The sequence below is a fragment of the Lissotriton vulgaris genome, chromosome 3_1, assembly GCF_964263255.1.
Source record: "Lissotriton vulgaris chromosome 3_1, aLisVul1.2, whole genome shotgun sequence".
NCBI classification, from domain to species: Eukaryota; Metazoa; Chordata; class Amphibia; order Caudata; family Salamandridae; genus Lissotriton; species Lissotriton vulgaris.
In genome coordinates, this window is record NC_141689.1 from 63,652,560 (window position 1) to 63,666,355 (window position 13,796).

The window sequence follows — 13,796 nt, forward strand, 5'->3', positions numbered from 1 at the left end:
GTCTCAGGCAGGAGCAGGGCTGGTCTCAGGGATGGCTGCCGGCCCTCACGCTGCTGCTGGTGAGGAGGTGCGGGCGGGTATGCTGGGGTCGGGCGGGCAGCCAGCGAAAATGAGTGTGCATGGGCATCTGCGCATGCGTGGCTGCCTCTGCCGCGCACAGCTCCCACCCCCGCAGCAAAGCCCTGCCCTGGCCTCCAACCAGCACAAGAACAGACTCCCACCCACACTAGGGCCCTGGCATGGCGACTCGACCCTGTGGCGGCCTGACCCGCTGCTGCCAGCAACTGGCAGGCAAAGGCAAGTTTTGAAGAAGTTGAACAGTCAGAGACAGTAAGGTAGGACTAGACTACCTACTACTCACGTGATACTGACAAGAATCCTGGAGAATCGAAACAACAAGTGCAGTGGACTGGCTCACGTCACGTCATCCCCCCCCCCCCCCCTACTAAGACTATCTGTCAGTGTCAACGAGCCCGGCGGCCGGCCCCGCAGTAACTAACACTCGGAGTCGGAATGCAGTATTTAACGCACGAGTAGTCACGACTAGAGATTTTAATTTACACAGTCACAGGTGCACTTAATCAATGCCGCGGCTGCCGTGACCTAGACCCGGCCCTCATAATTAGGTGCCGGTGCTAAGCACCGGCAAGCCCCGGCTCAAATTAAGCCCTGGGGCAGAGTGCATGGTTTCATGTGAGATGGTGCTCTAGCATGAGCTGAGCCTGTCTGCAGCTGTCGGGACCAACTCCCTTAGCTGTTCCGGGATATTGCTATACCATATACTCTTAAGTGCATTATAATCCTCGCGGTTATATGCTAACTTTGGTTTGGCTTTATCACAACATGTCGAGTAAAATGTCATACGATTTGGAATACTATCCCCTCGACAGTTCTGTTGACGGGGATAGCATTCCACCCTTCTAGAGGGACACGATATGTACATAGCCTTAACCCCGGTTAAAGTTAACCAGAGCCTCAGCATCACAAAATGGATGCTGCCACCACAGACACAAGTCTGACCTCCTGCTGCTGGGAGTCCTTCCAGCGAGGGAGGCTTGGACAAAGGGTTTCCTGCCTTGGGAGGTGCGAGCACCACCCCAGACAGGATTTTGTGTATTGGGTAGGACAGGGCTGAATAGATTGAGACATGCCCGGGGCACACAAGGTGTCCTCGTGCATAAGCCAGTCCAAACCGGTCCTGGGACTTTCCAGACCCAGGCCTGGCGAGGAGCTGGACAAAGGAAAGGGGGTGTAACCGCCCCCCTTCCTGGTCCCACCCAGAGGAGGGACCTAGCAGGTGATCCACCCCTCAGATTGGGAATAAGAGTGGGAGCAGTGCCTAGCACCTCAGATCATCCTGAATCAACTTGAAACTAAGAAGACGACTGGACTTCGACATTCTGCTGCACAGAAGACTGAAGAGCATCTCCCTTGTGGCCTAGGAGTGGCCACCTTGTGAACACAGGCACCATCCAGCGACTCGACGTCTGCTTTGCCGCCGCCGGAGCCCGAGCTTAGAGCCTGACAAGAGCCAGACTCCCAGACTTCTCACAGCCCGATCCACAGTCCCTGCAAAGAAGGGACCCGTGGAGGCACCGAGAGACGTGGGACCGGACCTCTATGAAGACCCCCGAAGAGCTGACTGCGCAACACCCGAGGCACCCTCGACGTTGTGCTTTGGGGAACAAGAAGCCCCACCACCGAGCAACCCTTGAACCGGAGATCAGCCCCCCAGCATCTCCACGATCTGCGTGGGGCCCCTTTGCATCGTGCCACTCGACACGCCATCCCGGCCACTTGCCACGTGGTCAGCAGCCATCTTGGCGACGAAACCTACAAACTACACTGCGGGTCTGGTTGCTCCAAACTTGCCCTCGCTCCTGTAAAAGGGAGCACCCGCTCTGACCTTGCTGGTCCGAGAGATAAGCCTTTTTCGATTCCTGCGTGGCTTGCAATAGCCAAGGCCTGTTTGCTCCAATCAAGTTGCCGACACCGCCAACAGCGAGAAGCCTGCGTGGGACAGCTCGTGATCGACTCCTGGACATTCTCGACATCTTCGTGTCCACGTGGCTGCAGAGAGAAGCTACACCTCAACGCCTGTTTGCACCAGACATCGCCTGGTTCCAACCTGGTTCCACGGTAGTCACTGGCTAGTGACTTTGAACATTGTCCCCCTCTGCTTTCAGGTCTTCACAAATTCAGATCCACCCTTGGATCCACCGGAACTCTTCACATCGAGCCGCCTGCAGCATCTTCAGCTCAAAGCACCATTGACCAGCGTGACGAAACCAGACACTACTTCGACCCTATGCACCCGCGTCCTGTGGGTGAGGTAACTCAGACACTAGAGGTGTGTACCAGTGTGGGAACACCGGCGTTGCGGTGTCTTAAGTTTCACTCCTCTAGGTCACGCGGAAGGTTCCTAACTAACTAACTTTATAACTTTTACGCACCATAGACATTGCATTGGTGAGTGCGTGCACTTTAAACACTGCACCCGAGTCCCGCTGGCCTTTCCCGACTTAGTCACTGCTAGTCCCAATCAGCTCCAGCGATTCCCAAGGCCCTAGGCCTGTTTCCTTTTCGATTGGTATCTCTTATACCACTTTCTTAGTATATGGTTTAGGTGGCCCCTAGGGCTCATCCATATTGTGCAACTTTTGTGTATTTTAACTGTTTTGTTTTAACGCTTGTGCTTCTGTGCTCATAAAGAGTCCAGGGGATATTTGTAGTTAATAAATATATACATATTTTCAATATATATCTGTGTGGTGTCCTTTCATTTGGTATCAAAAGGGGGTTGTATATGGTAAAACAGCTTGCTTCACATGCCTTTCAGAGTTTAGCCTAAGACTGCTTTGTCCACGCTACCACTAGGATAGCTGGTCTATAAGGTTGACTTACAACCAATCATCATAAGGGTTGCTTGGCATGGTACAAGGTAATCACTAGAAGTAGTGAGCATCATATACCAGGCCAACTTCTCACACTAGGTGGATCGGTAAATAAAACAGGAACACAAAAGTGTTCTGTGTTTTTTAAAGCAGGAGGAAGCAACACAGAGAGCAATGTGTGGCAACAACACGGAGAGCGAGGGTGGGAGAAAGTAGCACAGAGAGGGCAGGGAAGGGAAATGCACAACACGTAGAGACAATACCGTGGAGCAGGGAAGATTCTCACATGTATAAGGGAGAGTAATGAGGAGCTCGGGGAAGAGGGGAGTTTGGGTGTGTGGATGGGTTGTGGAAAATGGAAGAAGCACATGGGGAAAACAATGCAGGAGGAGAAGCACAGGAGGGCAAACAGACATGGAGGAGGCAGGGAGATGCACAGGCAAGAGAAAGCAACGAAGAGCACAGGGAAAAAGTACACAATGGAGACAGCTGGAGAAAAAAACATGTAATGCGCCCCTCGCAATGCGGTCAAATCTCATATCACAGAAGAGGTATAGTCAGAGTACCTAACATCTCACTTCAATCATCGGGATGAACCGAGACGGCTCAAGTAAACAGGGGCTTCAAAGGTGAATGAACCCTCTGAATTTAAGGACGAACTAAAATAGAAACACTATGTAAGGGCATGGAAGAACAAACACTGACATCAGAACAATTAAACGCCAGATCGCTAAAGGCAGGAGAGGAGCGCCAGAGCCAAACAACATCCCCCCGCTTTTTTTAAGCAGGACGCTGACTTTTGGGCCGGGGTCTTGGGTCCATTAGTCCAGGAAGTTATATACTTGGGACATGCACCCTCCTCTTGGGAGGGCTCCATTATTGCCCCCATCTATAAAAGTGGTGACAAATCTGCTCCGAGAAACTACCATCTAGTTGCCTTGATGGACAACGAAGCTAAATATTACACGGGCACTATACTGGAAGATCTTCAGCTATGGGCAGCGGAACAAGATATTATACCATTCAACCAAACCGGCTTCGCTAAAAACACAGGAACTTTAACCAATATCTTAACATTGGCATTACTTTTGGACAAGGCAACAGCAACAAAACAGTCACTTCATCTGTTTTGTAGACTATAAGGCAGCCTCTGATAATATTGCGAGAGGCAAACTTAACTTTGGGAAAAACTGGTAAACTGGAAGATCCCGCAGGCACTGCTGGGTGCAATAATATCTCTTTACACAGACACTTGGGTGAAGATCAAACTGGGCGACAGCACAAGCCTATCTAGGCAAATTCTAACAACCAAAAGACTCAAACAGGGTTGTGTGCTTGAGCCGACTCGGTTTAACCTCATATGGCCGACCGGATGCAGACCTTGAACCAAGGCAATGCACCCGCTCCAAGGTTAGGAGGGAAGGCTCTAACCAGCATCCTGTACACAGATTATGTAGTATTGGACAGTGACACCCATGTGGCTATGCAACATCTTTTAAACGCTCTTCAAGCTAACTGGAAGCAAATCTGGATAAAACTAAAACAATATCCATTAAAAGACGATGGGAAAACCCCCACCACTGGCACTTGGGGAATAAACAGCTACAAAACACAACAAATTACAAATATCTAGGGGTAATATTTGACAATAGAGGCCAGTTTACAAGCCAGCTAGAGTCAATCAAAAAGGAAAGGTGCGGCCCTGGCAACGATGCGGAGGCAAATAAAAACTTAGCTCCTGGGCCTGAGGCTTTCTCCACTTCTGATTGCGCAAGCCAAATCCTGCACACGATCACATACAGCAGTGAAGCGCTAAAAGGAAGAGAGACACACACCTTAGACAGCACCTGAATCAGGGCTTATAGAATAATGTTTAACATGCTCTCAAACGCATCTGCCGCCCAGATTCGGCTGGAATTTGGCCTCATCAAACAGTTAGGAAGGCAGCGGGGGTACATAACTTGCTGGCACAAGATCAAGAACGCCACCACAAACAGTCGAATCATCTACTGTGGCAGGAGCTTAAACAGAGAACAGCGGCTCCAGCAAGCAAACACCTATATCAGTGTCTACAGAACACCGGCCTTAGTCAGGTCTGGGAAATTCCACCCACACATGCAGTCTTGAAGAAAATTGTGGAGAAGACGATAAGGAGTATGACGCTTGTAGAAGACAAAGTTACCTTAGCGCAGAAAAAATACGCTTGGATAATAATAAACAGCTTTGTATCACTAAGGCCACAACCATATTTCAGTGCAGGGTACTCCAGGACCATCAAGGAAAATTTCCTGAAACATCGATTAGGAAAATTGCCAGCTGCTCAACATTTACCACCATGGCTGCGGGGTCAAAAGTCTCCAAATTGCAGCTTGTATAGTAACGGTGTCGAGGACATGGCTCAATTGATATGCCCCTGCCCCCGCCTAGGAAGAGCAAGATTGTGTCTGCTCAGGTTTAATTTTAAGCCGCGAGGGATCCAAACACGAAGGCAAGCTGTGATAGCCTGCTTTAACTCTGACGACCCACAGATAAATTGTAAGCTAGTAAATTTCTTAGCACGGATAGAGGAGAAGCTGGTCAACTGTGGTTACACCACAGGCAAATGTTAGAACTTCGCTGCTCAGTGGAAAAAACGCATATGATTAACAAACTGTTACAAACCTTTGCGCAAACTGGTTGAAGAACAAATCAAGCAAAGGCACAAGAGGGTCAAACCCAAGGACTCATGAACTTTGTCTAAACTGGCCTGGCAATTTGCACAATAATTTTTTTAACCAATAAATGTTTTTCTATCTAGTTTTAATCCCATGTTTTAGTCACACACAAGCTTCATTTTCAAGCTCTTTTTATTGTAAAATTTGTATTTATTTATTTTTTAAATATCTTTATTCAGATTTTTAACCATTGCTTACAAAATCCTTAACACCCACCCCCCTCCGTGATGGACAGGTAAACCATACTACACATTGTCATCAACAGTATTACATTGTGATTTACCATGATGATATAACAATCATATAAAACATTTTCAGCATACAATTTCCAAAATCATGTGTATTATTCTGAGAGAAAAAAAAGGAAGTAAAGAGGAAAAGCTACAAAAAGATATCCAGGAAAGCTAGTTAGAAAACCTTAAAGAAAGCTGAGAGCAGGAGGATAGTATCATACCGCTGTATTACTAATTTTGTATGGCGTGCCATTGTGTGAGAGGAGTCCAGAATCTGAGACCCCTTTTGCGGCTCTGTTTACCTTTCCGTTTGTAAATGGCTGCCTCAATGTTATGTATGGCCAATAGCCTAGCTAACCACTGCTGAAATGAGGGTGCAATAGGGTCTAACCATGCAGATGCGATGCATAGCAGCAAAACCACCATTGCGACAAATATGAGCTCATGGCTGCTGCCGGGATTGTCTGGATCGTCTGCCCCTAGTAAGATTACCTCGCTTGTCAAAGTGACCTCTCTATAGAGGACGGACGTCAAGAACCTCTCTATATCTTGTTTTAAAAATGTTAGTGCAGAACAAGAGGCGAAGATATGAATAGAGTCGGCATTGAATAATTTACATCTTGGACTGCAAGTCCCTTTGCCAGTTCCGCACTTAGCGATTTTGTCTGGTTTATAGTATAGAAAGAAACAGGTTTTATAAAATTGTGCCTGAAGCTTGGTAGAAATAAGAATGGTTTGCTCTAGCTAGTAGGTGTATATAAATCCCTCGTTTGAAATCTCAAGTTTGCTTTGCCACTTCAGTGATGTTTTATCTAAATCATCCGGGAATATTGCCATTAAAGAAGCGTAGACTCCGCTGATAGTGTGGTCCCTAGAGTGAATAATTGTCTCAACCGGGGTTGACTTTTCCCCTAATGTCCTCCCCCGAGGCTTGCGTAGCAAAAAGTCCCCCATTTGAAGATATTTTAAAGTCAAGTCAAACTAGATGAAATTCTTCTTTCAGGACTTCAAAGGATTTTCTCCCCTATGTTGTAAACAGACATCCTAGCTGAGTTATTCCTATCCTGTGACATTTGTTTATGCAGCTATCCCTGAAAATACTTGAATTGGATTGTTCATTACAGGAGTACAGTGCAAAATGTGTCCTATTCCTAGTATTTTACAGCTTTCCATACCTTAAAGCTACTGTACAAAGTCTTGAATCTAACTTTTTTTGTGCTAGCTATCATGTACATGCCTCCACAAGTAATCTCGGCTAGAGTTCCCCAAAAGCAGCTGAAATATAGATGGTGTATGTTCATTGCACTTCTTTCATCTTGTAGTAACTCCCTGCTGTAGAGTAATACGGACGCCCAATAGTACCTTCTTAGGTTGGGGAGAGCTAACTCGCCTCTATCCTTAGGGAGGGTGAGATATTTATAGGCTCGCCGGGGTTGTGCATATGCCCAGATAAATCTAGAAAATGTGCGCTCAACTGTTGTGAAACACTGATTGGAGAATTCGAGACAAACTACCCTAAATAAATATAGGATTTTGGGAAAGAAAACCATTTTCACTGCATTTGCTCTTCCGATTATGGATAGGTGGAGGTTATCTAGGCATTGTAGATCTTTTTGTATTGAGCCCAACATTGGTTTAACAATAATATCCACCAATTCCTCAAGGTCAGAGGAAATTGTAACTCCCAAGTATGTCGCTTTCCTCACCACTCTAGGATTGTCCATCGCACTTTTTTGGTTCAGGACAATTTGCATCTTCCCTAGATTGAGCGCGTAGCTAGAAACTAGGCCAAATTTCCTAGCTTCAATCTCGATGGAGTGCATTGCAATCGTAGGGGCAGTAGTGACTATAGCAATGTCGTCTGCATATGCTAATGTTTTTGTGGAGTATTCTTGCAATATGATAGGAGCTATTTCGTTGTTCCTTTCTAGGCAGCGGATAAAAGGATCTATATATACATTGCGAAGAGCAGTGGTGAGCATGGGCAGCCCTGGCGTGTTCCTCGGGAGATAGCAATTTACTTAGTTAAGCTTCCATTAACCAATACTACGGCCTTGGGATTAACATACATTTTTTGTATGGCCTGAATGAAGCTAGTTTGAAATCCTACCATTGCCATTGCTTTCCAGAGAAACTGCCAGGAGACCCTATCGAAAGCCTTCTCTGCATCCAGAAGGATCAATGCCATAGGGTCTCCTGCAGTCTACGTTCCGACAAAGAGCGTGATAGCTATGGATGTGATTTATTGTTAATCTCCCAGGAACAAAGCCATGTTGGCTTTGGCAATCACCTTATGTATTATAGGTGCAACCCTGTTTGCCAAGAACTTTGAATATATTTTTGAGTCTGCATTGATAAGAGTTATGGGGCGGTATGATCCTAGATGTTCTGGAGGTTTACTTTTTTTAGGTAAAATAACAATTTTAGTGCGGGACCAAGAATTGGCAGGCTGACCCCCAGAGAATATATGTATAACCAGATCAGTTAAGATATGCTTGATTTGTTCTAAAAATATACCATAAAACTCCGAAGGAATACTATCTAGTTTAGTGGCTTTCCCTTTTGGAAGACTTTTAACAGCGGTTAGGACTTCTGCTATTCTAGGGGATTCCTCCAATACCTTCTGATCGTCATCCTCTAATCTTACACTTTCACCATTCTCTAGATACCTCTATTTCAACTACGTCCCTCCCTACCATCTTCAGTATATAGATCTCTGTAAAACCGCCAAAAGGCTTCTCCGATATGTTCTGGGTCCCTTAATTGTCCTGCCACCGGATTTTTTATTTCTCTGATTAAGTTAGAGTTGGTCTGTTGTCGCATTCGAACCGCTCATTGGTGGCCCACTTGCTCATTAACTTAGTTTACGAATTCCTTTCGTGTTGTGGCTTTCCGAATTGCTTTATCTGTAAAGATGTTAGTGATGGGTGCTTTAGCAATTGCTACCTGAACTAGGATGCAGGAGATTTCTATGGTTGTGTCTCCTCCACTCGTAGCAATGGCCAGTTTTTCTTCTGCTAGCCTAAGTTCGTCCTGTAAACTCTGCATGATTTCCCTTTCTTGTTTATTTGCACTAAATGAGTACTGCATTGTCTCTCCCCAAATCCCGGCTTTCAAGGTGTCCCAAACAATACCTATTGAGGTGCTGCCGATATTCTCGTCTAGGAATTTGTGGATCCAATTTCTCATATGGAGACAGTACTTCTGATCACTCAGAGCTTTTTCGAATGTCCAGAGAGTAGGCTCTAAATTTGCATATCTAACGGTTAAGGTACACAAAAGGGGATTATGATCAGATAATACTCGGGGCAATTTCCTTGTTTGGCAGTTATTTTTAAGTGAATTTGATAGTAAAATATAATCTATTCTTGCATGTGTACGGTGTGGATTAGAAAAAAAGGTATACCCCGAGTCGGTGGTACTGGATGTCTGCCAGCTGTCAACAAGTCCATGTACAAGACACATATTTGTTAGGGAGCGATATACCTTTGGTTTGCGCCCCTTGTATACCCAGTCATCTTTCAAAGACCAGTCGGCAGGGAGGTTTATGTTGAAATCCCCACAAACCATTAACGGGAGAGGCCAGTGTGAGAGCTCATTAGAGATTTCATCAAAGACCGCTGGATCATCTGTACTGCTCCGATATATAGCGCATATTGTCAGTTTTTGGCCTGTTTGATATTGGCATTCAGTAATAGCCCATCGGCCTAATTTGTCAGCTTTAGAATGGTTAAAACAAAACCCACTCCCTTTGGACATAATGGCAACCCCCGTACCCGAGCCCCTTGTGAGGTAGCACACACCAATTTGTACCCTAGTGCATTTAACAGCTGGCTCTGAGATCCTTTGATGTGAGTCTCTTGAATGCATACAATATTTGTTCCCCCCCCAATTCCGTAAACCAATAGAGACTGTTTGTCTTTTTTTAGGATCATTCAGACCACATATATTTAGGGATAGTATGTTTAACCCACCCATATTTCTAATGGAGTTGTACCAGAGCTATCAGTGTAATATGCAGGTTATAACATTGTTTATACCATTTTTACCCTTATACCTCTCCTTCTGTCTTTCTATGTCCCTTAAGTGCTTGTTCCTATTCCTTCTTGACATGAATATTACTAACCTGTCCGTCAGTCCCACACCCCTCTTACCAACCCCCCCCCCCTCCCAGGTCCTCCGCCCACCACCCATCTTGGAGGTTACCTGGCTGCAGGCCAGGGGTGTGACAGCCGACCAACAATCCCTCAGTGAGCCCCCCAAGCCGTCCCCGTGTGTATAAAAACCTTCATTGTAGTGGTGGCTATGAAAAAAAAAAAATGTTTACAGACCCCATTTTTTATTATTATTTTTTTTAAATAAAAACACGGCATTTCAAGCTGAAGAGGTTCCCCCTATTCCCATAGCACATCTAGCTGCTCTAACAAAACAAACCATCTCTTGATGTGCTTTTAGTTAAGTGTTTAGCAAGGGGTTTAGTGGAGTGAGAAAAAGCACAGCAAAGAGTTATGATAATAGGAGCAGACATAGTTTGGTTTCCAAATGTGTCTACCTAAGACGGATCCATTTATATTAATGCCACATTAATATTGTATTTGATCATGGTTTGTGGGCTGCAATTTCCTCTAAGTAATTTTGGGCCTGGATTTCGGAGATGAAACTACGAGTAGCCCCATTAAAAATAACCTTGAGTCTAGCAGGATTTTGTAGGTATACTGTAGCCCCCAACTTCTGAAAAGGGTCAAAGAGTTGTCTTAATCTCCACCTACGCTCGACCGTGGCGTATGCGAAGTCTGGTCGGGTGAAAAAAGCGAATCCTTCAAATGACCGTTTGTTGTTGGGTCTTGCCAATTCAAATAGTGTTTGCCGGAGCAGAAAATTTCCAAAGAATACCAGCATGGCCCGAGGATGTTGTTGTTATGTCTGGGTTCGCTTGTTAGGGAACATTGGAAATCGATGGGCTCTTTGTACTTCTTTGTCCCAGTCCCAATCCTTCAGCTCAGGAAAAGTGCCTTTGAGAGTAGAAATCAAAGTTCCTAGGATCGTCCTTTTCAACTCCCTCCGGGAGCCCCAGGAATCTCAGATTGTTCCGTCTCTGCCGGTTTTCTTGCTCCTCTACCTTCCACATCAGACCCTTAACCGCTCCCTCATGTTCCTCAATTGTATTCTTGAGCTTGAGGACATCCTCTTCAAGTTGTTCAGTTCTCACTTCAACTGATGCCATACGATCCGCAATCTCTGCGCAAGTCTTTCCAACTTTTCTGACTGCCCCCTGTAGCTTCTTAGCGGCTAGGCGGGATCTGCGGCTGTCTATTTTACCATCAGCCTGGAAGCTCTTGATGATCTGCAAGATATCCGTTAAAGCAGGTTCCTGGTTGTGCTCTTGAGGCAGGATTTCTCTCCTAGCAGTATTTCCCGTGGTAGTCTGGGGTCTATTCAAAGGTGATTCAGGATTAGAAGGTACTGTAAGAGTAGTATCCTCATAGTCCCACTTTAGCTCAATATTGTCATCACTGTTAGAGGAGTCCTATTCCTTTGTTTTGCGTTGACCCCGGTGGTTCTTTTTTCTGGCCTTTTTAGTGGGCTGCCTGTGTTTCAAAGGGTCTGTATTCGAACTGCTATACCATTTGACTCCATCTACCTTCCCATTGGGAGCCTGCTACCGAAATTTTGAGGTGCAGTCAAAGGAGTTGAATTCCTGCTTTGGCTATTGTTCAGGGTATTGGAGCACTCTGGGCTCTTTGTCAGCCCCTCTGCCGCCACCCCCCCTCCTGTTGATTTGTAGGGGTGATAACAACTGTGGGTACAACATTAACAGGGGAAGATAATGTATTTGTACCTTCTTGTAGCAGTGGCAGCAGCACTTGGGCCTCACACACTTCTTTTTCCTCCTTTTGTGCCATTAGTACCAAGTCATCAGCATAGCTTCCCCCTACCATGGAGCCATTTCCTGCATTCATTGCTTTGCTTGTAGTGCCAAAGCTCGTAGTTACTAACGGTTGTGTGCTGGTATTGTCTTTGATGAGGCGCGCCGTGCCTTTCTTAGTAACAGCAGACTTTATCACCTCGCACTCAGTGCCCTCTGTGCTAGCAACTTCCACTTTTTTTCCTTTATCCCCCCCCCACACTTCGGCCTTGCTCCCAGGGACTCAGGTTTCTTTTGCCGTGTCAGAATCGGCGCTGTGCCACCCCTGGGAGGAGCTGGAGACATTCTTTATCTTTCCTCCGCAACACCCCCTTACCGGTCATGCTGTCCTTCCCAGAGCTGAATTGTAGGAGCGCTATGCCGATGCTGGTGCTTCTTTTTCGAGGCTGCAGAGTTCCCCTACGTGGTGCAGCAAATCTGTGATTCCTTTCCGCGTCCCTCCCATGTCGTGATGCGAGCGCTGAGATCGGATGGAGGTCACGCAGGGCAGCGGCAATTAGGGATACTAGAAAGGTGCAAGAATCCTTGCGGCGTTAAAACCAGCGTATCTTGAGACAGCAAGTGTTCCGAATGCCGGTGAGGTCTGTTAACAGCATCCCTTAGGTTTGCCAATATCCAGTGACATGATACGATTTTCCAAGGTGAGTCATAGCCCTTGGAGGCACTCTTCACACAGGGATGCTCAGCGGAGCTGCACTACGGCACAATCAGCCGGACGCCAGCTTTGCCTCAGGGGTCATATGATGCACCAATTTGTATTGGTTTTAATTAAATAAATACAATAAACTTACTTAAATGGGCTCAGCTTAAAACCGTGGGAGTGGAAGGACACAAGTAGTTAGGCCATGCTTCAGGCGGGGAACAAACACAAGAAGAGGAAGGAAAGCTCAAACATCCCAAGGAAACAAAATCATCAAAAGAGAAGGACGAGGAAGCTAGCCGATGGTAAGCAATGGTGCCTGACCATACCTCTTTTCGCAAACCGCTACATAGCGCTGTCCGGTAGGAAAGACCTAACACAAAGCCTATATCTAACAGGAAATGTTCTCTAAGGAAGTGTAAGATATACACACATTAATAAGTAGGATATCTGTTTTTAACTTGGGGCAGGCAGGCATACATACAGTCAGTAAAGAAGAAACTTGCAAATCTAAATAACAAGGTAGATAACGTGAAAAATATTTCCCATAATTCAAGTAGCATTAAGTTGGTCACCAGCATTTGATACATTTCGATGAAATGAAGTTCTTCAATGGAGGAAGTAGCGGCTCCATCACAGGCATTTGCAAGTCTGACAGACCGACTGGTCTAGTTTAAAGTGACACTTACAGTCCCCATTTGTTCCGTTAACAAATCTGCTGGAGTGGAGTGAAGTCTGAGAGCACCAATTACTTGATTCAGAGTATCTCTTATCCTGAAAGAGTGCCAATTTTATTTATATGAAGTGAAACCACTCCTCATCAAATGGAGAAACTCAGTGTTTCTTTGGAATTTGAATATTTACACAGCACTCACTAACATAGTCCATACAACTGTATTTTTGCATACCAAAAAAATAAGCATGCAATGAAAACTCAATATGCCCCAACTTGCCCTGGATATTAGATGTAACAGTAATTCTAGTGCACTACACATTTTAAATTTGGAGGCCACATAGTTCGCCAACAGTGGTATCTCGACCAATACATGAGGGGGAAAAAAAAGACATCTCCTGAGATGGTTTATTGGCTTGCTTAAGCTGCACCACTTTTGTGAAGGAATCATTTCTTTAAAAAATATTTTGTGTACAAAGCAGTTGCTATATCTTGGTACGGAGTGTCAGAGTCCGACTTGGTGCTGGGAATTCGGAAGGCCTGGCGCAGTTTTGGAGAGCGGAGAAGAAGATTGTGTGCTAAACCCACACAACTGGAGGATAACCAGTACAACGCCATAGACTAGAAGAGAGAATAATTGAAACAGGAGTCATTTATCCGACTTGTCATAAAAAATAGTGTACAAAATCTGTTGTGGATTCCTTTAACAAAAGGAA

The 13,796-nt window shown here is 45.6% G+C and overlaps 1 protein-coding gene across 1 annotated transcript in view; it reads right to left on the minus strand.

Moving 5' to 3' along the window:
* Nucleotides 1-5,722: 5,722 nt before the first annotated feature.
* LOC147725963 (cytochrome c oxidase assembly protein COX18, mitochondrial-like) overlaps nt 5,723-13,796 on the minus strand; it is a 43,228-nt gene continuing 35,154 nt past the window's right edge. Inside the window, exon 6 of the mRNA XM_086960085.1 lies at nt 5,723-13,701. Coding sequence (XP_086816211.1) covers nt 13,528-13,701 — 174 coding nt within the window. The 3' untranslated portion in view covers nt 5,723-13,527. The remainder of the gene's footprint in view (nt 13,702-13,796) is intronic.